Source organism: Hyaena hyaena, unplaced genomic scaffold (genome assembly GCF_003009895.1).
Source record: "Hyaena hyaena isolate Hyena2069 unplaced genomic scaffold, ASM300989v1 scaffold_1167, whole genome shotgun sequence".
Classification (NCBI taxonomy): Eukaryota; Metazoa; Chordata; class Mammalia; order Carnivora; family Hyaenidae; genus Hyaena; species Hyaena hyaena.
Window position 1 is genome coordinate 134,239 of NW_024081799.1, and position 27,113 is coordinate 161,351.

The 27,113-nt window shown below is 38.1% G+C and overlaps 1 protein-coding gene across 1 annotated transcript in view; it reads right to left on the minus strand.

Moving 5' to 3' along the window:
• LOC120224383 (schlafen family member 12-like) overlaps positions 1-27,113 on the minus strand; it is a 102,782-nt gene that overhangs the window by 18,739 nt on the left and 56,930 nt on the right. The window contains 1 exon segment of the mRNA XM_039222623.1: positions 18,544-19,610. Within this exon segment, the coding sequence (XP_039078554.1) occupies positions 18,544-19,585 (1,042 nt within the window). The 5' untranslated portion in view covers positions 19,586-19,610.

Here is a 27,113-nt window from a genome sequence, read left to right on the forward strand (position 1 = left end):
GGTCAAGGAGGTTGTTTCCTGCTTTCTCCTCTAGGGTTTTGATGGTTTCCTGTCTCACGTTCAGGACCTTTATCCATTTTGAGTTTATTTTTGTGTATGGTGTGAGAAATTGATCTAGTTTCAATCTTCTGAATGTTGCTGTCCAGTTCTCCCAGCACCATCTGTTAAAGAGGCTGTCTTTTTTCCATTGGATACTCTTTCCTGCTTTGTCAAAGATTAGTTGGTTGTACACTTTTGGGTCCACTTCTGAGTTCTCAATTCTGTTCCATTGGTCTATGTGTCTGTTTTTGTGCCAATACCATACTGTCTTGATGATGACAGCTTTGTAGTGGAGGCTAAAGTCTGGGATGGTGATACCTTCCGTTTTGGTTTTATTCTTTAGTATTACTTTGGCTATTCAGGGTCTTTAGTGGTTCCATACAAATTATAGGATAGTTTGTTCTAGTTTTGAGAAGTATGCTGGTGCAATTTTGATTGGGATTGCATTGATTGTGTAGATTGCTTTGGGTAGTAATGACATTTTAACTATATTTATTCTTCCTATCCATGAGCATAGAATGTTTTTCCATTTCTTTGTGTCTTCTAAATTTCCTTCATGAGTTTTCTATAGTTTTCATCATACAGATCTCTTGTATCCTTGGTTAGGTTTATTCCTAGGTACTTTATGTTTTTTTGTGCAATTGTAAATGGGATCAGTTCCTTGATTTCTCTTTCTGTTGCTTCATTGTTGGTGTATAAAAATGCAACTTATTTCTTTACGTTGATTTTGTACCCTGCAACTTTGCTGAATTCTTGGATCAGTTCTAGTAGGCTTCTGGTGGAGTCTGTCGGGTTTTCTATGTAGAGTATCATGTTGCCTGCGAAAAGTGAGAGTTTGATTTCTTCTTTACTGATTCTGATGTCTTTGATTTCCTTTTGTTGTCTGATAGCTGATGCTAGGACTTCCAGCACTATATTAAACAACAGTGGTGAGAGTGGACATCCCTGTCGTTTTCCTGATCTCAGGGGGAAAGCTCTCAGTTTTTCCCCGTTGAGGATGATGTTAGCTGAAGGCTTCTCATAGACGGCTTTTATGCTGTTTAAGTAGGTTCCTTCTATCCCAACTTTCTCTAGAGGCTTTATTAAAAAGGGATGTTGTATTTTGTCAAATACTTTTTCTGCATCTATCGACAGGATCATATGGTTTTTATCTTTTCTTTTATTGATTGTGATTGATTTGCGAATGTTGAACCAGCCCTGTAACCCAGGAATGAATCCCACTTGATCTTGGTGGATGATTCTTTTTATGTGCTGTTTGATTCAATTTGCAAGGATCTTGTTGAGGATTTTTGCATTCATATTCATCAAGGATATTGGCCCTGTTGTTCCCTTTTTTTGCTGGATCTCTGTCTGGCTTGGGAATCAGAGTGATGCTGGCTTCATAAAATGAGTCCTGGAGTTTTCCTTTGATTTCTATTTTTTGGAATAGCTTGAGAAGAATTGGTTTTAAATGTCTGGTAAAACTCCCCTGGGAAGCCATCAGGCCCAGGGCTTTTATTTGTTGGGAGATTTTTGATAGCTGATTCGATTTCCTCACTAGTTATGGGTCTGTTCAGATTTTCTATTTCTTCCCGTGTGAATTTTGGCAGTAAGTGTGTGTTTAGGAATTTGTCCATTTCTTCTAAGTTGTCCAATTTGTTGGCATATAATTTTTCATAGTATTCCCTGATAATTGCTTGTATTTCTGAGGGGTTGGTTGTAACAAGTCCATTTTGATTTTGATTTTGTCTATCTGAGTGCTCTCTCTTTTCTTTTTGAGAAGCCTGGCTAGAGGTTTGTCAATTTTGTTTATTTTTTCAAAGAACCAACTCTTGGTTTCATTGATCTGTTCAATTGTTTCTTTGGTCTCTATGTTGTTTATTTCTGCTCTGATTTGTACTATTTCTCTTCTTCTACTGGGTTTGAGGTCCTCTTGTTGCTCTGCCTCTAGTTCCTTTAGGCGAGTTGTTAGATTTTGCACTTGCGCTTTCTCTAATTTCTTGACATAGGCTGGAGTGCAATGTACTTTCCTCTTAGGACTGCCTTTGCCGCATGCCATAGAGTTTGGATTGCTGTATCTTCATTTTCATTTGTTTCCATATATTTTTAAATTTCTTCTCTAGTTGCTTGATTGGCCCATTCATTCTTTAGTAGGGTATTCTTTAAACTTCTTGTTTTTGGAGGTTTTCCAGACTTCTTCCTGTGATTGATATCAAGTTTCAAAGCATTATGATCTGACAGTGTGCATGGTATCAAGTCTTTTATATTTATTGAGGGCTGCTTTATGTCCCAGTATGTGATCTACCTTGGAGAATATGCCATGCACACTTGAGCAGAAAGTGAATTCCTTGACCTCAGGATGCAGAGTTCTAAATATATCTGTCAGATTCATCTGGTCCATTGTGTCATTCAAGTCCATTGTGTCTTTAGTGATTTTCTGTTTGGTTGATCTACCCATTACTGTAAGCAGGGTATTAGCACCCCCTGCTATTAGCACATTCTTATCTATAAGCTTGTTTCTGTTTGTGACTAATTGTTTTAAATATTTAGGTGCTCCCATATTCAGTGCATACACATTTATCATTGTTAGTTCTTCCTGATGGATGGACCCTGTAATTATTATATAATGCCCTTCTTTATCCCTTGTTATTGTCTTTATTTTAAAGTCCAGTTTGTCCAATATAAGTATAGCTACTCCAGTTTTTTTTTTGATTTACAGTAGCATGATATATATTTCTCCATCCCCTTACTTTTAATCTGAATGAGTTTCTTGTAGACAGAATATAGATGGATTTTATTTTTTTATCCATTCTGTTACCGTATGTCTTTTGATTGGAGCATTCAGCCCATTTACATTTAGTGTTATTATCGAAATATGTGGGTTTAGAGTCTTTGTGTCCTTTGTGGGTTTCATGCTTGTGGTGGTGTCTCTGGTATCTTCCTTCCTTGCAACACTTCCCTTAGAGCATCCCCCTCAGGATTTCTTATAGGGCTGGCTTAGTGGTGACAAATTCTTTCAATTTCTGTTTATTTGGAAATACTTTTATCTCTCCTTCTATTTTGAATGACAGGCTTACTGGATAGAGGATTCTTGGCTGCATATTTTTACTGTTCATCACCTTGAAGATCTCCTGCCATTCCTTTCTGGCCTTCCAAGTTTCAGTAGATAGGTCTGTCACCACTCCGATAGGATTCCCTTTGTATGTTAGGGCCCTTTTCTCCCTAGCTGCTTTCAAAATTCTCTCTTTGACCTTATTTTTTGCCATTTTCACTATGATATGCCGTGCAGAAGATCAATTCAAATTACGTCTGAGGGGAGTTCTCTGTGCCTCTTGTATTTCAACGTTTACTTCCTTCCCCAGGTCGGGGAAGTTCTGTGCTATAATTTGTTCCAGGACTCCTTCAGCACCTTTCCCTCTCTCTTCCTCTTCTGGGATTCCTATGATACGGATATTGTTGCCTTCGACTGTATCGCCGAGCTCTGGAACTCTTCTTTCCTGTTCCTGGATCAGTTTGTCTCTTTTCTTCTCAGTTTCTTCTTTTTCTATAATGATGTCTTCTAAATCACTTATTCTCCTTTCTGCCTCTTCAATCCGTGTATTGGATGCCTCCAATGTATTATGTATCTCATTTATCACATTTTTAAATTCATCATGCCTATTTTTATGCTCCATGTTGTTTATAGCCATAGTTTCTTTGATGTCCTCTATGTTTTTTTCAAGCCTAGCTGTTAATTTTATGATTATTGTTCTAAAATTTGTTCAGTTATGCTGCTTATATCTGTTTTGAGCAGTTCTTTGGCTGTCAAATCTTCTTGGAATTTCTTTGGAGGAGAGCTCTTTCGTTTCGTCATTTTAGTTAGCTTTCTATCTCTTGTTAGTTTTAAAGACTTGTTATGCTCTCTGCAGCTATGAGCGCTGCTGTACCCAAAAAGACTCTTTGACTGTCCAGGGCTTATCCTTTCGGAAAGTGTTTTTTGAATGTTATCTCTTGGTCCTCTTGTTGAGACCTTGCTTATTTTATTTTCCTACTCGTAGCGATATTTGGGACTCTCCACCATATGTACTTTGGCTTGTTTCTTGAGGTAGCCTTGGAGAAGAAAACAGAGAGACAAACACACAGGGAGCAGAGGCACACAAATGCACAGACAAATCCAACAAACATGCAAACTGAGAGGGGAAACGAAAAAGTTAAGAGAAAAGACAGAGGAGGGAAGGTGAATAATAGAAAATAAAAAATACATTAAAATGTCAAAAAGAAGACAAGAAAATGAAAAAAAGAAGAACAGCGATGGACAAAGAACGGTTTAAAGCATATAACCAGATTTCCCAGCTATAATTAAATAGCCAGGTGTATGCAGTGCTGGTTTAAGAGCATAGAGAAAGAGAGAGAAGACAGGGCTGGGATGAGGCAAAATTGGAAATAGAATGAACAGGCAGAAGGGATAAGAAGCTTTTTTCAAAGAGCTAAAGGGTGGAATATGGTTGGAGAGGTGAGAGAAGGACGCTGGTGTTATCCAGAGAAACTATATAGTCTAATTACTCCTGAGAGAAAGAGATGAAAAGGTAGGTAGGTGTAGAATTAACATCTACAGAATGGATTAAATGTGACTGTTTAACCAAGCCAGTGACCAGAATTATTCAGGTCAGTGTTCCTGAAAAAAGAGAGAGAGAGAGAAAAAAAAAGAGGAGGGCAGCTCTCTAGCAGTGATGGGCGTGGTTTGATCCAGTGTGTCAGGCGGGAGTTATGCCTTGGCGGTTATGGGAAGGAGAGTGGTGACACTCCAGTCCCTTCTTGACCAAGCGCTGCACCTCACTTTTTTGGGTGTGTAAACTCCCTGTGCCGGGGCCGCAGCCAAAGTGGGTCGCAGTCTTTAACCCCGGCTAGGCCTAGTTTCCAAATCCCAGTCCAAGCGCCCCACTGAAATTGCCGTAGACACAAACTCGCAGGAGATCCCCTCAGGGCAATTCCATGCCACTTGCCAAGACCTGGGAATGGTGCCAAAATCGCTGCTCCCTTCTCCTCCAGGTCGGGTTGGTGAACAAGGACAGGGGTTTGCCTGGGGGTGCCTCCGGTCCGCTGGAGTGGGGGAAACCGGGTCCCTCTGTGTCTCGTCACCCGAAACACGAACTCGCGGGCAAATCTCCCAGTTTTAAGCCCTTCGCCTCCCCCTAGGGATCCAGCTGAGCCAGGAGCACAGAGGCGCTGTCAGACGCGAGGCCCCTCTAGGGGTCCAGCAGAGTCAGGAGCACAAAGGAGCAGTTGGTGCGCGCCCCCTCCAGGACGAGTTGGCGTGTGGGGATTTGGTGCGCACGGTCCTTCTGTGCCCCGAGCGGAGGTTTTTCTGTTCCCCAGCAACAGGGACTGTGTCTTGAGTAGTTTCGGCCTCTCTCTTTCCCTCTCACTCCCCACAGTGGGGGATCGCTCCCGGCCCAATTTTATCTTCCTCAGTTCGCACTTACGTTAGAAGGCTTTCTCAGTGGATTCTGTGTCCTTTTTCTCTCAATCTCTTGGATTCTGTAAGGTTTCCTATGGCTTCAGATCTTTTCCGTGTGAGATATGGGGGCAGGTACAATGTACGGATCTCCCTACTTCTCTGCCATCTTGCCCCCTCCTGCTTTCCAGATGATTTTTAATGTGATTATTAAATTTTTTCCTTTGCTAAAAAATTTTTTTTCTATTGATATATTTTTTATTTTCCCATCTATTCTCTGTCCCCCTTTCCCTCTTTTTTGCATCCTTTAGACTGAAACTTCCATTTTTATTTTTTAAATTTTAATTTGATTTTAATTCCAGTGTAATTAACATACAATTTTACATCAGTTTCAGGTATACAATTTAGTGATTCAACACCTCCATTCAACACCCACTGTGAATCATGGTAGGTGCACTCCTTAGACCCATCACCTATTTCACCCATGCCGCTCCCCCACCTCGCCTTGGTAACCATCAGAGGTTATAGTTAAGAGTCTATTTCTTACTTTTTCTCTCCCTCTCTCTTTTCCTTTGCTTATTTGTTTAGTTTCATAAATTCCACATATAAGTAAAATCATATGGAATTTGTCTTTCTCTAACTTATTTCACTTAGCATTATGCTCTCTAGCTCCATCCAGGTCATTGCAAATGGCTAGATTTCATTCCTCTTTACGGTTGAATAATATTACCTTGTATATATACCACATCTTCTTTATGCACTCATCTATTTATGGACACTTGGACTGCTTCCATAAGTTGACTATTGTAAACAATACTGCTATAAACATAGGTGTGCATGTGTCCTTTTGGCTTAGTGTTTTTGTATCCTTTGGGTAAACACCCAGTAGAGTGATTACTGGATCATTGGGTAGTTGTATTTTTTTAAATATTTTTATTTATTTCTAGGAGAGAGAGGGAGAGAGCAGGGGAGGGTCAGAGAGAGAGAGGGACACATAGACTCCGAAATAGGCTCCAGGCTCCAAGCTGGCAGTCAGCACAGAGCCCGATGCGGGGCTCGAACCCACGAACCGCGAGATCATGACCCAAGCGAAAGTCGGACCCCCAACCGACTAAGCCACCCAGGCGCCCCAAGGGTAGTTGTATTTTTAACTTTTTAAGAAACCTCGTTCTTTTTTCGCACAGTGGCTGCACCAGTTTGCATTCCCACCAACAGTGCATGAGTGTTCCTTTCTCAAAAATAATCATGACCGGAGCCAAAGGCAGTAGCTTAATTGACTGATCCACCCAGGCGCCCAGCAATTTTTCATACAAATGTGGTAATTTTGGATATTTACTGATGTAATTTTGTCCTGTGTGTGTGTGTTAATATTTGATGTAACAGTTTTATGATTTACCTTCTTAGTTTCATATGGGGAGTGAGGAGAGATAAATTTTGAAAAATACAAAAAATTAAAAAATTATAAATGAGCCTTTGCCTACTAGGATTTGTAATTATTAACATTTTTTTTCATAGTTGCTTCGATATTTTTGTAAATAAAAGAATTAAAATGCCTTAGCAAAATTTGAATTCCTTTTTCTTCTCTTTTCTATCCAATTTCTCTCCTCTTTCCCCAGTCGAAAAAGCCATCATGATTTTGGTGGGCATCCTTTCAAGCTATCTGTTAATAGTTCTACATACAACCATGGTGGCACCATTGGTTCAGGAGTGGTGGATGATGAAGGAAGGTGGAGGGCAAGGCTCTGGGAAGTCACGTGATGTGGCACGTAGGTTCTGTGGGAATAATAATTATAAAAATTGAAGAGTAAAGTGGGTTTTTCCTTTTTTATTTTTATTTTATTTATTCCTCTATTTTATTTTTAATTAATAAATAAATTAAGAAATTTTTAAATGTTTATTTATTTTTGAGAGAGAGAGACACACACACAGGGTGCAAGCAGAGGAGGGTCAGACAGAGAAGGAGACACAGAATCCTAAGCAGGCTCCAGGCTCTGAGCTGTCAGCACAGAGTCCGACACGGGGCTCAAACTTACAAACTGTGAGATGATGGCCTAAGCCAAGGTCAGCCGCTAAACCGACAGAGCAACCTAGGCACCCCAAAGTAAATAATTTTTGGAATTTACATCCCAGTTAACATATAGCATAACAATAATTTCAGTAGTAGATTACTTAATGGGCCTTACCCGTTTAGCCCATTCACCTCCCAAAACCCTCAGCGATCTTCTGTTCTTTATATTTAAGAGTCTGTTATGTTTTGTCCCTCTCCCTTCTTCTGTATTAATTTTGTTTCCCTTCGCATATGTTCCTCTGTTTTGTATCTTAAAGTCCTCACATGAGTGAAGTCATATATTTGTCTTCCACTGACTAATTTCCCTTAGCATGATACCCTCTTGTTCCATCCATGTAGTTACAAATGGCAAGATTTCATTCTTTTTGATTGCCAAGTAGTACTCCTTTGTGTGTGTGTGGATAGATAGATGATAGATAGATAGATAGATAGATAGATAGATAGATAGATAGATGTCTTCTTTGTCCATTCATCCAATCCGTCGACGAATATCCACTGATGGACATTTGGGCTCTTTCCATACTTTGGCTATTGTTGATAGTGCTGCTATACACATTGGGGTGCATGTGCCCCTTTGAAATAGCACATCTGTATCCCTTGGATACATACCTAGTAGTGCAATTGCTGGGTTATAGGGTGATTCTATTTAAATTTTTTGAGGAATCCCCATAATGTATTCCAGAGTGGCTGCACCAGTTTGCATTCCCACCAGCAGTGCAAAAGAGATTCTTTCTCCGCATCCTCGCTAGTATCTGTTGTTGCCTAAATTGTTAATGTGAGGCATTCTGACAGGTGTGAGGTGGTATCCATTGTGGTTTTGATTGGTATTTCCCTGATATTGAGTGATGTTGAGCATTTTTTCTTGTGTCTGTTAGTCATCTGGATATCTTCTTTGGAGAATTGTCTATTCATGTCTTTTGCTCACTTCTTCACTGGATTATTTGTTTCTTGGGTGTTGAGTTTGTTAAATCCTTTATAGATTTTGGATACTAACCCTTTATCTGGTATGTCATTTGCAAATACCTTCTCCCATTCCATTGGTTGCCTTTTAGTGTTGCTTAAAATTTATGTTTTAGAGCAATTTAAGATTCATAGCAAAATAGAGGGGAAAGTACACAGATTTCCCATATACCTCTTGTTTTCACACATGCACAGCCTCCTCCATTATCCGCATCCCCCACAGAGTGGTATATTTGTTATAATTAAAGAACCTATGTTTGCATCATAATCACCCAAAGGCCATATTTTACAGCATGGCTCATTTTTGGTGTTGTAATTTCCATAGATTTGGGCAAACATATAATGACATGGATCCGCCCTTACAGTATTACACAAAGTATTTTCACTTCCTTACAAAATTCTCTATGCTCTGCCTATTCATCCCTCCCCCCCTTCCAACAACTGGCAACCACTGATCTTTTTACTGTATCCAGAGTTTTGCTTTTTCCAGAATATCAAATAGCTGAAGTCATACAATGAAGTCTTTCAAATTGGTTCTTTTACTTACTAACATGAAGATTCCTCCATATCTTTTCATGACCTGTGAGCTCATTTATTTACAGTGCTAAATATTGTTCCATTATCTGGATATACCATAGGTTATTTGTCCACTCACCTATGGAAGGACATCTTGGTTACTTCCAAATTTTGGCACTTATGAATAAAGCTACCATAAACATCTGTGGTATATGAAAGGAAAGAGCTGGAAAAATTAGAAAATCCTCAGAGAAGGTGACAATCATCATTATATATAATAATTCAACCAATATGAGAGAGGTTATTCTATACCAGGTCCTGGGCTTGGTGCTGGTAACATAAATATAACACAGTTCTTGGTTTTAAGGGGATTGTAGTCTATTGGCATAATCAGAGACAAAAAAAATAATTGTGATTCAATGAAGTGAAATGAGAGATGAATGCATGGGCCATATGGAAACACCAAGGAGGGGTACATTTAAAGTCAATGAAGTTTGATATTCCCAAACTTGAAGCATGCCTTATTACTAATGTTTACATTGAAGTTATCTCGAACTTCCAGAAAAGTTCCACATATAAGACAAATAACTTTTTTCTATTTGACAGGAAATTGCCAACATTATGCTCATTATCCCATTATACTTTAGTGTGTTTTACCTACCAGCAAGAATATTCTCCTAAATAATCAAAATACAACCATCAAAATCAGGACACTAACATTTATATATGATTACTATCCAATCCTTCAACTCCGTTAAAGTTAATTGTCCCAGTAATATCCTTTATAACATCCAGTTCCAAATCATTATTTGAATTGAATTTTTACATATCTCTAGTCTCCTTAAGCATGGAAGAGAGGAAGTAAAACAGTTCAATTGGGGATTTTTTTGGGGGGGGGTACCTATGGTAGATTAAGATGGCTAGCAAGTAACTGTACACAATAAAAATATTTTGAGCACACATAAAACTTATAGCTCTTTTTGGGGCACCTGGGTGGCTCAGATGGTTGGGTGTCCAACTTTGGCTCAGATCATGATCTCATGGTTCACAAGTTTGAGCCCCGAGTTGGCTTCTGTACAGATATCTTAGAGTCTGGAGCCTGCTTTGGATTCTGTGTCTCCCTCTTTCTCTGCTCCTCCTCTGTTCACGTTCTGTGTGTGTGTGTTTCTCTCTCTCAAAAATTAAAGAATTAAAAACACTTTTTACATTGACTATTTATTCCCATTCTTTAATTTTTACTGATGGAAGTATCTAGTGCTATGAAGTGTCCTCTGATCACTACTTTAAATATATCCATAGCTTCCATTATTTATTAAGTCCTTAAGTTATAGTCTGTGCTTGATCTACCCTGATACTTTTAAAAACTATTTTCAAATTTTGGGTTCACTAAGTCTTTTTGGTGGTGGTCTTAGATTAACATTATGTCTGTCATTAGCTTCCTTCTTCTCCTGTGCACTTTTTTCTCAATCTGCTTTGGATTGGGGCAGAATGGGGTAAGAACATAAGGGATCACACTCTGGTTTTGGGTGTTTTTGTTTTTACTTATGGTATTTTTTAATGTGTCTACTGAGACCGGGGCGCCTGGGTGGCTTAGTCGGTTAATCGTCTGACTTTCGCTTAGGTCATGATCTCACGGTTCGTGGGTTCGAGCCCCGCGTCGGGCTCCGTGCTGACTGCCAGCTCAGAGCCTGGAGCCTGTTTCAGTCTGTGACTCCCTCTCTCTCAGACCCTCCCCTGCTCACGCTGTCTCTCTCTCTCTCTCTCTCTCTCTCTCTCCTAGAAATAAATAAAACATTTTAAAAAATTTTTAAAAAAATGTGTCTACTGAGACCACAGATGCAAAGACTTAAACTTCAGCCAATCTGAATCTTGACTGAAGGCTTTGTGATTGTCCCAGAACACAGGAGGATGGGAGGTGTTGCTTGAAGGCCACGTCCCCCTGGTCCCTTTCTCTCCCATGGGAGGCTGTCACAGAGACAGTTTCTCTTTAGCTCACAAGTCTTGATGATGTCTATGGCTTTCTGCCCTAACCTCTCAGCTGCAGACTATAAAACCACTTCACTACCCTCTAGAATAGGCTCTTGAGCAACAAGGCATCCCACAACTCTCATTGAAGTCACCAGCCTTTTTACTTCAGTATTTTTACTGGTTTGTGGAACAGGGATATATCACTTACCTCACGGGTACCCAAAATATAAATCATAATAATCGAAATATATTAAGGCCATAATATGAGATCTGGCCAGAACACTTCTTATTCTCTTTCAAACTATGACTTTATTGGTATTAACTAATGCACACATTCCTCTTGGCAAAATACACAATGCTGAGCTCTTGAAGGAAGCATTCAGTAGAACTTTGATATTCCTAATAGGTCCCAAATAGCCTGTTTAATTGAGAGACAATGGCCTCCTCAAATAATTCCTTTTAAATTTCCAGTCTGATGAATGTTTCTTTATCTTGCTTCAGGATTTCACCTGTCTTTATAAATTTCAATTTTGCTCCATCCCATAAAGGCTGAAGGCCAAATCAAGGATGCATAGTCTTCTGGAACCAATTAACATTGATTGTCCCATGGTCAGGCAGTTGCTCACCTGATATGGAACTCATTTGAGCCTAAAATCCCACCACAAAACAAACAAGCAAACAAAGAAAACAAAAATCCCTACCAAGTGCAGCTGTACACCTGCACACCTGATGTCTGTTGAGCGTATTACCACAGGTTGTGTGCTTTCATTGCTTTACAATCCAGAGCCCCACACCTTCCATGCAACCCATTGTTTTTGCAAATATAGCAAATGCTGAGCCCTACATCAACTCAAGTGGATATCCACTTAAAAAACAAAGAAAAAAAAGAAAGTCCTATTCTCAAATCCTACATGACAATATCCTGGTCAGGAACTCATGGTTGGAGATGACATTGCCTCAGACAACATCACCCCAGCCCAAGATCTTGCCATAGGAGATAACTTCACCCCCTGGGCTGGAGAACAACTTCGGCCCCAAATACGAAAACCTCTGCCTCAGCGACATCCATGGACTGTGTCTCCTAAGGGACAAGTTGGACACAGGACATTTTTTGCTTTTTCTTCCTTTGCTATTACTGATTCTATTGTGTTTCTGTGTCACTGTCTACGTAGCCCACGATCCTGATATACTGCTTGCTTTCTGCCAAATCATATACTCCTACATTCCCATGCCAAAAGAGAAATATGATAGAGATTACTACTATCTATGCCATTCTAAAAATCAATGGATATCATTGCTTTCTGAAGGAGGCATCTGCCTCATATTAGTCAACCTTGTAATCCCCTGGGGAAAGGACAATACACTCTCAATGTCTTCTCCTACTAATCCCTCCAGCTGTGACAACCTATCTTACCCTGCATCTCTGACCATGACAACTCAATCCGCTTGGTCACATACACATGCTACTAGTGTGTAGGGGAGGGTGTGTAGATCCAAACCTTCTTTCCATGACAATATGCTTCTTTTCCATTTCAACTTTTTATTAAGTATAACATACATAGTTAAAAGTACATAAATCACAAGTGTATGGCCCAATATATTTTCACAAAGTAAACACACTTGAGAGACCACCAGTAAAAACAAGATATTGAATATTCCCGTTAGGTTGGCAGCCCTCTTCATATGTCTTCTAGAAATATTTCCCCCTGTCACCTCCATAAATTCAATTAAAATACATTAAAAATCTCAGGTATATTTTGAGATACTGTTTCTGCAGGCATCTGGTGGCTTCATCAGTATTTATATTTTCCTTGTAAATGTTTCAAACCATCATATAATATCATGTACCACTAACTGGCCCATTATTCATAAGCACATTCTTCCCATGGTCACATTGTTTAGCCAGTAGTACCAATAAAATTGTCTTGCCATGGGTTAATTTTGAATCTAATTTTTTTTCCAAATTGTCTCTGTTTCAGATATGGTTTCCTGCTGATACTGAAGACAATAAGCAATTCATAATCCAGGTAACAGATTCTTTCATTTTTCCAAATATTTCTTGACCTACAATATGCCAGGTGTACCAAGTTCTGCAAGTTCCAGTGGAGCACCTTGAGGGCAAAGTCCATGCCAATGGTGGCTTGGTAGTGTGAGGAATTCTAGGGCACATAATGCTTCATGATATCTGCTTTGTCTATGTCACACTACTAGCAGCTTGTAAAATTCCTCGTGCAAGGTCTGCATCCTGGAAGCTGGCCTGCTGTGCTGGGCACGACTGGGGAAACCCATCTGGGGTTTGACACTGGAGAGCCTCAGGGAGTACGTGTATGCTTATGTTCATTTTTTCTGTATTTTATATTTTGGTTCATACATTCATCAGCTGCATTTCACTACAAGGTAGTTTTTCAAGAACATATTTGAGAATTATGTTCCTTAACTTCTTTGATAAGTATCTGTTTAGTTTAGAGTCAAATGACATCTAGGTTTGATAAAATATGCCTATGTAATACATAAACTTAATTGTCTTCAGAATTCTGTATGCATTCCTTTAATACTTCTGGCATTAAACACAGCAATAGAGAAGGCTGAGGACTCGCTGGTGAATTTAGGTTCCAAGAGCCCACTAAATATACGCTAATTGAATGTCTTAGACATGGACTCATAACACCCAACCAAGGGCTCATCCAGCTCTGTTGAGCTTCATCTTGGTTCCCAGCTCATCTTAGATGACTGGAAAATTCAAGCTCTAGTGTTCCTTCCTCTTCTTCTTTTTTAAAAAAATTATTTTTTAAAAATGTTTACTTATTTTTGAGAGAGACAGAGTGAGAGCAGGGAAGGGACAGAGAGGGAGGAAGACACAGAATCTGAAGCAGGATCCAGGCTCTGAGCTGTCAGCACAGAGCCCAACGCGGGGCTCAAACTCAGGAACCGCGAGATCGTGACCTGAGCCGAAGTCGGACACTTAACTGACTGAGCCATCCAAGCGCTCCTTAAAAAAATATTAAATATTTATTTATTTTTGAGAGATGGAGACACAGAGTGCAAGCAGGGAGGAACAGAGAGAGGGGGAGACACAGAATCTGAAACAGGCTCCATGCTCTGAGCTGTCAGCAAAGAGCCCAACACAGAGGTCAAACTCAAGGACCGTGAGATCATGACCTGAGCCAAAGACCGACGATTAACCGACTAGGTTCCCCAGGCAATCCTCCATACCCCTTATATTTTATCTGCAGGTATCTTTAGGTCTAAAGTGAATCCTTATAGGCAGCATATAGATGGGTCTTATTTTCTCATCCATTCTGATACCTTATGTCGTTTGATTGAAGGATTTAGTCCATTTACATTTAAGTGGATTATTGAAAAATACAAATATAGTGCCTTTGGGCCACCTGTAGAGTTGGCTTCTGGTGATGTCTCTGGTCCTTTCTGGACTTTGTTGCTTTTGGTCTTTTTTTTTTTTTTTTTTTTTTTTTTTACTTTGTTTATTCTCCACTGAAAGAATCTCCCTTAAAATTTCTTGTAGGGCTGGATTAGTGGTCTCAAACTTCCTTTAGTTTTTGTTTGTTTGTTTGTTTCTTGTCCGGGAAACTCTTTATCTCTCCTTCTAGTTTGATTAAGAGCCTTGCTGGATAAAGAGTTCTTGCCTGCATATTTTTTCAATTCAGCATGTTGAATATATCCTGCCATTCCTTTCTGGCCTGCCAAGTTTCTATGAACAGGTCTGCTGTGAATCTGATCAGTCTTCCCTTGGAGATTAAGAACTTTTTTCCCTTGCTGCTTTCAGGATTCTCTCCTTGTCAGTGTATTTTGTGAATTTGACTATGACATGTCTTGGTGATGGTCAGTTTTTGTTGAATCTAATGGAAGTTCTCTGTGCTTCTTGGCTTTTGATGCCTGTGTGCTTTGCCAGATTAGGAAAATTTTCAGCTATAATTTGCTCACATAAGACTTTTACCCCATTTTTCTCTCTCTTCATATTCTGGGACTCCTGTGATTCTATTGTTATTCCTTTTTAGTAATTCACTGAGTTCTCTAAGTCTTTTATCTAGATATTTTGCCTTTGTTTCCTTCTTTTGTTTCTTCTTTATTATTTTCCATAATTTTATCTTCTGTCTCACTGATCCACTGCACTGCTTCATCCATCCGTGCTGTCACAGTATCCATTTAAGATCACATCTCATTTATAATATATTTAATTTCATCCTGACTACATTATATTTCCTTTGTCTCCAAAGAAAGGGACTCTATTGTGTCTTCCATGCTTTTTTCACACTCAGTTAGTATTTTTATAGTAGTGGTTTTAAATTCTAGTTCGGACATCTTACTTGTATCTGTGCTGATAGAGTCCCTGACCTTCATTCCTTCCGATTCTCTTTTGGGGTGAATTTTTCCATCTTGTCATTTTGGAGGAAGAAAAAAATAATAAAATAAAAATTAAAAATTAAAAACAAAGCAAAATCAAAGAAAGGAAACTAGATCCTCAATGTGTTTCAGTCTGCTTATTGAAAAAAGCATGATAGAATAGAGAAAAAAAGAAAGGAAAGGAAATATATTTTAATTAAAAAATATAAGTAGTGAAATAGAATAAAATAAAATACAGAAAATATAATAAATGATTTAAAAATATTTCAAAAATAAGAAATAATTTGTTCTTTCTGCCAAGTTCTGTGGCTCAAGTTATTCATATTGTTGTGTTAATCCTCAGATCAATTTCCTAGGTGTTCAAAAACGGTGTGATGCTGATCTAGCTGCGTGTCAGGAATGAGTCAAGCTCAGAGTCTCCATACTGCTCCCCCATCTTCACTCCTCCTCTAAATTGAAACTTTTAAAGGAAAACATCATTCACAAGAACAAAAAAAAGTAAAAGAACCTAGTAATAAATGTAACAAAAGATAGAAAAGCTTGTATACAGAAATATATATGATTTTAAAGACATGAAAGAAAATATGAATGAATGAGGACACTTCCTATGTTAAAGAGTAAAAAGATAGACTAATATAGATATGGCATTTCTTCCCAAATCTATCTATAGATATATGAAACTGCAATCAAAATCCTGGAAGGAATTTTTTTTTGTGGCAGTGAAGCAGATTCTAAAATTTCTATGAGAGAGTAAATGACTAAAATTACCAAGGAACTCTCAAAAGAAAAGAATGAACATAAGAAAGTTTATCTTGACAGATACTGAAACTTAATATAACATTATAACATTAACAGAGTATAGCATATGTAAGGACCAACAGATTGACCAATGGCATAAGAAGAGATTCTAGAAATGCAGTTGTGTATAGATATACTTAATAATATGGTGGTGGTGGCATGACAGATTAATGGTGAAAGTGTGGAACTATTCAATACTTGGAGCTGGCAAAATGGTTAACCACATGGAGTAAAATTTAATAGCAGCCCTACAGCAGTATCTATTGAGATGGATTGAGGATTTCAACAATAATACAACATGCAAAACTTTAAAACTTTTCGAAGAAAATGAAGGGAAATCTCGTTGTAACTTTAGAGTAGAGAAGAGTATCTTACTCAAGGTACAAAGAGAACTGGACCACAAAATTAAAATAAGATTGACAATCTTAAAATTTACAACTAATAATTACCATGTTGTACCTTCAGGAAAGAGAATATGTAAGCCACAGAATTGGAGACTACATCTGTCATTTGTAATACCTGTGAGCAAAAGAGGAATTGAATTCTGCAGTCTATAAGTTACTATGACAAATCAATAAGAAAAAGACAAAAGCCCTGTATAAAAATGGCCACAAGACACAATGGGTATTTTTAGAAGACTAAATACAACTTATGGCCAATAAGTATGAGGAAAGACATTTTGCCAAAATAATAACCAGGGAAATGCATGCCATAAAGAGACACCCATTATTGCCTATTTGAATGAGAAGGAGGATGAGAAAGAAGAGGAGAAAGATGAAGTTTGACAATTAGAGAAATTAGAGGCATTTCTAATATATCGGTGATGGGACTATAGTGAGCCATCTACTCTGAAAAACATTCTAATAATGTATCAGTACTTGCACACTCACATACATCCTGACTCAGCAATTCTACTTCTAGTTGTGCACCCAAGAGGCTCTCTTACAAATACACACCAGAAGACTGAAAATCAATATTCAAGGTAACACGGTTCAAATAGCAGAAAATAACATGTTGCCCCCAAACAATAACAACAAAAACAGATAAATCAGAGATGTGGAGTACAGATGGCGTTTCTCCAGTAACTGAATATAGTCATGTGTGAATCTGGTCCTCAGTCTAGACTTCCGAGTGACATGATCCACTTCTTTTCTTGTTTAAACTAAAGTGGTTCTCTTGCTTTCAGTTAAACCAGCTTCTATTACATCAAGGAATGTCTATTCAAAATCTAAAACATTAGACTTTAACATATTCGATGACTAAAAGTATCAAAGTATTCCCATCAACACCCGTGCATGCTTTGATGACAAATTTCAAGATGGCACTGATATGAAGGAGGCTTGAACATACTCATCCCACAATTGCAAAGAAGCTAGAATTAAACAACCTGAAAGGGCATGTTTCTGTTGCTCACTTACCAAATTCCCAACAGCCCAACTCCTGGGGATCCATGAGAACAGTCTGTCTTAAACAGGAAAAATCTGAAAAGATAAAAATCACATTCTTAATTTGCTACAAGACAGACCCTCCCCCCACTGAACTAATGCATAGTATATCAAAATTCTGCTTAGATTTAACCCCATTTTCCCAGTAGAAATACTGTTAGATATTGTGATTAGATTCCTAGGTCAGATACAGAGTGCAATCCTAAGCCATTTCATCCTTGATGCTGATGGAACACACTGTACCCAGAATGAAAATTAATAGGAAAACTTCATTAAGCCATTGAATATATTACCATGTGATTGGGGTCATTTTAAAGGCAAGTGAAATTAAAAAATGAGGTGGCTAATGAAGGACAGCTGAGTTTTGTGAAGATTCCAAGGGAGAACCTTGCATTTTCAGAGATTTTAAAGTTGCTAGTGTGATCTAACTTCATTTGGGACTTCCCTTTTCTAAAATCACATAAACTAGCAGCATTATTCATTTTTTAAAAAATCACTCCACTTTAGGGTTACATTTTACTCACAAATGGAACAACAGAAGAGGAAGAGGGAAGAAGTTTTAAAGGAAATAAATAGAGAGGCGTAAAGAAAGATGAAAGAACAAGTAAATAAAAAACGCAAGTGTTCCTCACAGAAAGAAATGGACAGTTATTGAACTGAGCTCAGAAAGAAAAAGCATTCAACAAGCTTTTTCATTGAGAGTAAGTAAAGAGATGAAAGGGAGGAAAAATAGGGTTAATTGGATCTTTTCACGAGATTGTGCTACTGAGAGAAGAACGTTCCATATTCTGTATGGAATAGCGATCTTCTAAGTAGGTAGAAGAAAAGAAGAGAGTAAACAATTGATTGTATCCACCAGACACTAGTATATTAGTATTGAAATGTGAAGACTATGATCTCACCCCAAATCCCAAATAAAAACCTGTCTGCCATCCTAGCCAAATGTATCTTCATTCCTAATCTCCCTTCCTCACCTGGGTTAGCAGACAACATTGTGGAAGTCCATTCCTCCACGGTAAATTGCCTCACTTTGTTGTCTTTCACATGCCAGGATTCCGGCTCCTTAGCAAACACCACACAGCAGAATGGATGTATTTTGAGTGCACAGACATATCCACAAGCATTTCTTTCATCATATACTGCAATGAATTTGCATGTGGATTTTATGTGCTTCTTCTGCCTACAGAAGTGGTAGATAGGCAACTCCTTAATGTGTTCTTTTATCTGTGTTTCTATCCTGTTAAAATCTTCCACTCTTGTTTTAAAGCCAATTACTTCTTTTTCTTCATTTAAACCAATAAACAAATATCCCCCATCAGTATTTGCAAAAGCAGAAACATAATGAGGGAGGATCTCTTTAACGCGTTGTAACCACTTTCCTGTTGAGAAGGCTTTCATTTCAACATGTGTGGATTCAGTAAAGGGGACTTTTTCTTTGTACTTAAGTTGTGTCCTGTTAAAAAAGGCATCAGCCAAGTCCTTTATGTCACTCTCTTTTTGTACATCTGCCTGTGGAGGCAATTTAGGTCCAGACAATCTCCTTCCAGTTTTGATCTTGGCCTTGAGGATCTCCAGTGTATCAGTGACACGCATCATATTTGTACATGTTACATCCCTTCTGTACAAATTGGTCTTTAAGGTGACAATCTGTAAACCAGAGGTTTCTGAGCTCCATGAGTTGACAAAAATGTAAAAATATTTAACTTACTGAATAAAGGATAAGTAGTTAAGAACAGATGGAAAAATATTTACAAAAGATTTTTCCAAATCTTGTCCTATTCCATCTCGTTGGTAACTATAGTTTTCATTCTCAATTTCAACCTCGATCATTCCCCCTCCAGAATTTAGTAAAGCAATAACAGCTTGTAAGATGTCTTCATTCTGCTTTTTACACAGTTTACGATCTTTCATTTTGTTTCTATTCTTCACCCCAAGAGTGACTCTTCTCACATTTAAAACCAGCTGAGCAGAGTTAATTTCCAAATTAACATTAATGTCCATTTTCCCAGTAGCCATTCAATTTCCAAGCAGAAATCTTTTCCTGTAAAAGAGAAAGAGCCATGAGTATAGAACCTGAGAAGGAAAGACAGCAAACTTTGTACGGTGAGTTGAACTGAGTACAATCCTTTGCTATATATATTCCACTAGATGCTATGGAAAAGATATAGGTTAAAATATTTTTTGATAGATTTTGAGCTAAGACTATAATAATTTTTATTCCTGTGAAGTTTTCAATATTTTTAAAAATATACCACTTTTTAAAATAATCTCTACACCCACTGTAAGGCTTGAACTCACAACTCCAAGGTCAAGAGACACATGGTCTACCAACTGAACCACTCAGATGCCTAAATTTTTCAGTTTTTTTTCATAGTTTTATATGACCCTCTTATAATTGTTTTCATCTCATCTTTATGTGTTTATATCCATTTTCTTTTTTAAAAAAATTTTTAATGTTTTTTATTTCTGAGAGAGAGAGAGAGAAAGAGAGACAGTGTGAGTAGAGGAGAGAGAGAGAGATACAGAATTTGAAGCAGGCTCCAGGCTCTGAGCTAGCTGTCACCACAGAGCCCGATGCAGGGCTCGAGCCCAAAAACTGTGAGATCATGACCTGAGCCAAAGTCGGACACTCAACCAACTGAGCCACCCAGGAGCCCCTATTCCTTTTCAAATCCCTTATTTTCTTTCTCCTTCCCTTCAGTAAGCCCTTGTGGGGAACTTATTTATGTTTTTTATCTTCTCAGTGAACCAAATTTTATATATTACTTACACTTTTCTTTTCAATGATTGCAACTTTTACCGTAATTTTCTCCTTTTATTCAGGAATCCTTCAGGAAAATTCACAGTTAGCGTCTAAAGACACCCAGCAATGTGCCATGTTAATAATTTTTCCATCTTGCTTGGATGAATTAGATTCACAAATTTTGGCTAATTGATCTTAAGCAAGGTGGGCCAAGTTACTGTACCTTCTCCCCATCAGACATTTATGTTTTCAGTGATGTAAAATTCTTCTATACCAGATGTCTGCTTTATATAAGTATCTCCAATCCGTTAGTTCTGTCCCTTTAAAGTCTACTGGGGTCACAGCTTTGCTATACATGGCTTAGAGATAGTTGAGAGTAAGTCTATCACAGGGAAGAATCACTACATTAGACTAGGAAAGGTCATAAATGGGTCAGAATATTCTTGTCTTCTGCTGCTGGACCAGTATCCTGCAGAGGCTCAGCTTATACCTGGTGAATGTCAATTCTGTCTCTATACATTCCTGGTCCTATGCAAACATTAGTTATGAACTGAATGTTTGTGCCTCCACAATTCATTTAATCCTAATTAAGACTCCAACTCTTATTGTAGAGCTGTTTATTTTCCCAGGAATTCTATCAAATATTTGGTTTATATGCTTAGGAGCTCTGATGTTGGATGCACACATGTTTACAGGTATTATATCTTCTTGGTGAACTCATTCTTTTCTCATTATATAAAGTCTTCATCCCTTATGACCACTTTTGACTTAAAGTTTAATTTGTTTGATATTAGTGTAGAAACCTCTGTTCTCTTTTGGTTACTAGTTGCATAGAAGAAATTTTTCAATCTTCCACTTTCAACTGAAGTTGAACACTTAGACCTAACATGAGTCTTTTGATACAGATGGCCAACAGTTATGTGAAAAAAAGTGCTCTCCATCACTAATCACTACGGAAATGCAAAACAAAACCAAAGTGAAATAAAACCTGATATCTATCAGAACGGCTAAAATTAAAAAGACAAGAAATTAAAAAGTGCTGACAAGGGTGTAGAGAAAAAAGAACCTTCGTGCACTGGTGGTCAGAAGATAAATTGGTGCAGCCACTGTGGAAACAAAGTAGAAGTTCTTCAAAGAATTAAAAATAAAAATACCATAAGATATAGTAATTCAACTACTGGGTATCTACTGAAAAAAAACAAAAACACTAATTTGAAAAGATATATGCACTCTTATGTTTACTGCAGTGTTATTTATAATAGCCAAGATATGGACGTAACCTAAGTGACCATTGAAAGAAAAAAGGATAAAGATGTGGTACACACACACACACACACACACACACGTGCATGCGCACACACACTGGAATATTACTCAGCCATAAAAAGGATGAGATTGAGTAATTTGTAGTAGCATGAATGGACCTAGAATTTATTGCATTAAGTGAAATAAGTCAGACTGGGAAAGAGAAATACTGTATTATTATTATTATTTTTTTTTTACAAATAGTTTATTGTCAAATTAGTTTCCACATAACACCCAGTGCTCATCCCCAAAGTGCCCTCCACCATGCCCATCCCCCCTCCCCCCCACATCCATCAGTCCTCAGTTTTTGTCAGCATTCAAGAGTCTCTCATGGTTTGCCTCTCTCCCTTTCCCCCACCATTTCCGCCCTTCTCTCTCCCTTGTTCCTCCGTCAAGTTCCTCCTAATCCTCCTATACGTGCAAACATATGATATTTGTCCTTCTCTGCCGGACTTATTTCGCTCAGCATAACACCCTCAAGGTCCATCCATGTTGCTACACATGGCCAGATTTCATTGTTTCTCATTGCCATGTAGTATTCCATCGTATAGATAAACCACATCTTCTTGATCCATTCATCTGTTGATGGACACTTAGGCTCTTTCCATGTTTTAGCTATTGTGGAGAGTGCTGCTATGAACATTGGGGTACATGTGCTCCTATGCCTCAGCATTTCTGTATCCCTTGGGTAAATTCCTAGCAGTGCTATTGCTGGGTCTTAGGGGAGTTCTATTGTTAGTTTCCTGAGGAACCTCCACACTGTTTTCCAGAGGGGCTGTACCAGTTTACATTCCCACCAACAGTGTAGGAGGGTGCCCGTTTCTCCACATCCTCGCCAGCATCTAGAGTTCTCTGATTTGCTCATTTTAGCCACTCTGACTGGCGTGAGGTGGTATCTCAGTGTGGTTTTGATTTGGAGAAATACTGTATTATTTAATTTTTATGTGGAATCTGAAAGAAAGAAAGAAAGGAAGGAAGGAAGGAAGGAAGGAAGAAGAAAGAAAGACCATATCTGTAAATACAGAAACAAACTCATGGTTTCCAGAGGGAAAGGAGTGGGGAGAATTGTAAAATGGGTGAAGGGGAGTGGGAGATACAAGTTTCCAGTATGGAATGAATAAGTCCTGGGAATTAAAGGCACAGCATAAGGAATATAGTCAATGTTATCCTAATAGTTTTGTATGGTACAGATGGTAGCTATGTGTGCAGTGAGCAAAGCATAATGTAGAATTTGTCAAGTTGCTATGTTGTTGTATACCTGAAACTAATGTAACATGCTTGTCAACTACCCACAAATAATGTTTTTGCAATAAAAATAATATAAAATAAATAAAATGAGTCTTCTGCAAATAGCACATTGATGAATCCAGGTTTTTAAAATCTATTCTGTGAATCTATGTCTTTTGCTTACCCAGGGTAATCCATTTATATTGAAAATAGTTACAGATAGTGAAGGACTTACTATTTTCATTTTGTCGTGCTTTCTGTATGTGTTCTAGCTTTTATCACTCATTTCCTCCCTTATTGCTTTCCTTTGTGTTTAATTAATTTTCCCCATAGTTAGCCTTAGGGTTCATTCTTACTGTTGTACTTTCTGGCTGTCTGGACAAATGTATAATAACACATATCCATCATTATACTATCACACAGAGTGTTTTCATTGCCCTAAATATCCTCTGTGCTCTGCCTATTCTTCTTGTGCCAATTCCCAATCCCTGACAACTACTGATATTTTTACTGTCTCCCTAGTTTTGCTTTTTCCAGAGTGTCATATACTTGGAATCACACAGTATGTAACCTTTTCAAATTGGCTGCTTTCACTAGTAATATGCATTTAGGAGTCCTCTGGAAGGACATCAGGATTGCTTCCAAATTTTGGCAATTATGAATAGACCTGCTAAAACATCCATGTGCAGGTTTTGTTTAAATATAAGATTTCAATTCCTTTGGGTAAATGCCAACGATCAAGATTGCTGGATTATATGATAAGAGTTTGTTTATAAGAAAATGCCAAACTATCTCGCAAAGTGGCTATCCCATTTTACATTCCACCAGCAATGAATAAGATTTCCTGTTGCTCCATATCCTTGTCAACATTTGATGTTGTTAGTGTTCTGGATTTGAGCCATTCTAATAGGTATGTAGTGATATCGCATTGCATTAATTTGCATTTCACTGATGACATATGATGTAGAACATATTTTCATATGCATATTTGCCATTTGTATATCTTCTTTTGTGAGATATTTGTTAAGGTTTTCAGCTCAATTTTTAAAATAATGTTTAATGTTTCTTTATTTTCAAGATGGGGGAGGGGCAGAAAGAGAGACGGAGATACAGAATTTGAAGAAGCAGCTCTGAGCTGTCAGCATGGAGCCCGACATGGGGCTTGAACTCACAAGCCACGAGATCATGATGTGAGTCAAAGTTGGACACTTAACTGACTGAGTCACCCAAGCATCCCTTCAGCTCATTTTTTAATGGGGTTGTTTGTTTTATCATTGTTGAGTTTTAAGAATTCTTTGTATAGTTTAGATAACAGTACTTTATCAGATGTGTCTTTTGCAAACATTTTCTCCCAGTCTATTCCTTGTTTTTTCATTCTCTTGACATCATCTTTTGTAGAGCAGTTTTTTAATTTTTAGTGAAGTCAGGCTTCTCAATTCCTTATTTCATGGATCATGCCCTTGATGTTGTAGCTAAAAAGTCATCCTGATACCCAAGGTCATCTAAGTTTTCTCTTAAATTATTTTCTAAGTGTTCCATAGTTTTGAATTCTGCAGTTAGGTCTGTGAACCACTCTGAGTTAATTTTTATGAAGCGTGGAAGGTCTGTGTCTAGATTCATTTTGGGGGAGGAGATGTGGATGTGCAGTAGTTCTAGCCTCATTTGTTGAGAAGACTATCTTTGCTCCATTGGATTGCCTTTGTTCATCTGTCAAAGATCAGTTGATCATATTTATGTGGGTCTCTATTCCATTCCATTGATATATTTCTATTCTTTGACCACTACCATGCTGCCTTGATAGCTTTATCTTTGTTAAACCTACAATAAGTCAGGTAGCATCAGTCCTCCAACATTGTTCTTCCGCTTTAATGTTGTGTTAGCCATTCCAGGTCATTAGCCTCTCCATATAAACTTTAGAAACAGTTTGTGGATATCCAAAAAACATTTTCCTGGGATTTTGACTGGGATTGCATTGAATCTACAAATAAAGTTGGTAAGAACTGAGATTTTGACAATAGCGACTCTTTCTATCCATCAACATAGAATATCTCCATTAAAAAAAAAAATCTTCTGGGGCGTCTGGGTGGCTTAGTCGGTTAAGCGTCCGACTTTCGCTTGGGTCATGATCTCGCGGTTCGTGGGTTCGGGCCCCGCGTCGGGCTCTGTGCTGACTGCCAGCTCAGAGCCTGGAGCCTGTTTCAGTCTGTGACTCCCTCTCTCTCTGGCCCTCCCCTGCTCGCGCTGTCTCTCTCTCTCCTAGAAATAAATAAAAATAAAAAAAAAATCTTCTTTGATATCTTTCATCAGAGCTTGGTAGTCTTCTTACTATAGATATTTTACATGTTTTGGTAGATTTATACTTAAATATTTCATTTTGGGGAGGTACTAATGTAAATGGTATTATGTTTTTAATTTCAAATTCCACTTGTTCATTGCTCTATATAGGAAAGTGACTTGACTTTTGCATCTTAACCATGTATCCTTCAATGGTATTCTATTGCTTATTAGTTCCAGGAGTTTGGGTTTTGTTTTATTATCAATCCCTTTGGATTTTCTCTATAGGTGATTGTGTTCTCTGTGGACAAAGACAATTTTATTTCATCCTTCCCAATATGTATACCTATATCCTCTTTTCCTATCTTACTCCATTAGCAAGGAATTCCTGTACAATGTTGAAAAGTAGTGGTGAGAGGGGACATCTTTGCTTCATATTTCATCTCAGTGGAAAAGCTTCAAGTTTCTTCCCATTAAATATGATGTTAGTGGTAACCTTTTTGTAGACATTTCTTATCAAGTTGAGGAAGTGCCCTTCTGTGCCTAGTTTACTTTTTATCATAAATAGGTGCTGGGTTCGGCCAAATGTTTTTCCTGATCTCTTGAACTCTTTGTTCATTTTTCTCATCTCTACCTCTTTGAGTATATCTACGAACTGTGCTAAAGCCTTCATCTAGTATGTCTAATGTCTGGGCTTCTCAAAGACTGGTTCTGCCACTTTACTTTCTTCTTTTGCATTGGCCATGATTCCCTGTTTCTTTTTATGCTTTGTGAGATTTTTGTTGAAAATCAGGCATCTGAAAAACCACCTCCTCTCCCAGTCTTTCTATGCCAGGGAAGTCCTTCACTGGTTAACTGGGCATGCTCTGAGCATAGAGAATCAGTCTCACATGGGGAAGCTTAAAGTCTTTTCAGGTCTTTCCTGAAAATGAGTCTTGTCTGTGCCTTACTCAACTATTCCATATACAGTAGCTGCTTTTGAATGTCTTCATTTCCCAAAATCTCAACCCAGGTTCCCCACTGTAATATTTTTTTCCTAAACGTCTGCAAATATGTAATCTCCCTGAAACTTTTATGAGCAGTGACTACCACTTTTCCCCACCTGAGCCACCCTTCTGTACCCAGACAGATTAGAACACGACAAATAAGATCTGTTCTGCCACCTCCAGTTCAAGGGAGGGAACAGAGCTGCTACCTCTTCCAGACCAAAACCTTGCCACACTGGGGAGGGACTGAAGTAAAGGCAAGTAAAAAAGTCATATATAATTATTTTTGTTAAATAATGATTAGTTATTCTTTAAAACCTTAACTGCTGTATAACCTCACATATATTATTAATATACCATTACTTAACTATTCCCCTACAGCTAGGAATTGAAGTTGCCTTCAATTGTTCATTTTAACTATACCAGCATTTTGGATCACTTATACTGAGGCTTGGATAGGTTAATCACAACTTCTACTTTCACTGAGTGTGAGAGTCCTCTGGCAAAGAACTTCAGCTTTGTATACACATATGGTTCAAACAGATGTAAAGACCTTTTGGGTTAGGGAATAGGGGCCACAACAAGCAGACAGAAAAGAAGCTTCACCTTGGCTTATTTCCGGTAGGAATGGAGCCCTGTATGGGGAAAATTCATACTGTGAAGAATGAGTCTGCTTCTGTGGAAATAAAGGCTGATGCTAAATCATGAAGCTATACTTGATCTCAGATACATATATAAGCATGTAAAGCATACACACACATACACACACACACACACACACACATACACACACAGGTTTCTAAAAGTTGGATTACTGGACCAAGGGATGAAATATTTAAAGATCTTGATACATATGATCAAATGGTTTTGGGAAGAATTGCATCCAATTTTTCTCTAGTAACTTTGTTTTGAGAAGGATCCCTGTAAATTTTGGGGATAGGAGGTTATGGTTCCATGTATATTAGAAGGCAGCACCATTTCTTCAGAGTTGCCTGAAACCTCAGAGCTG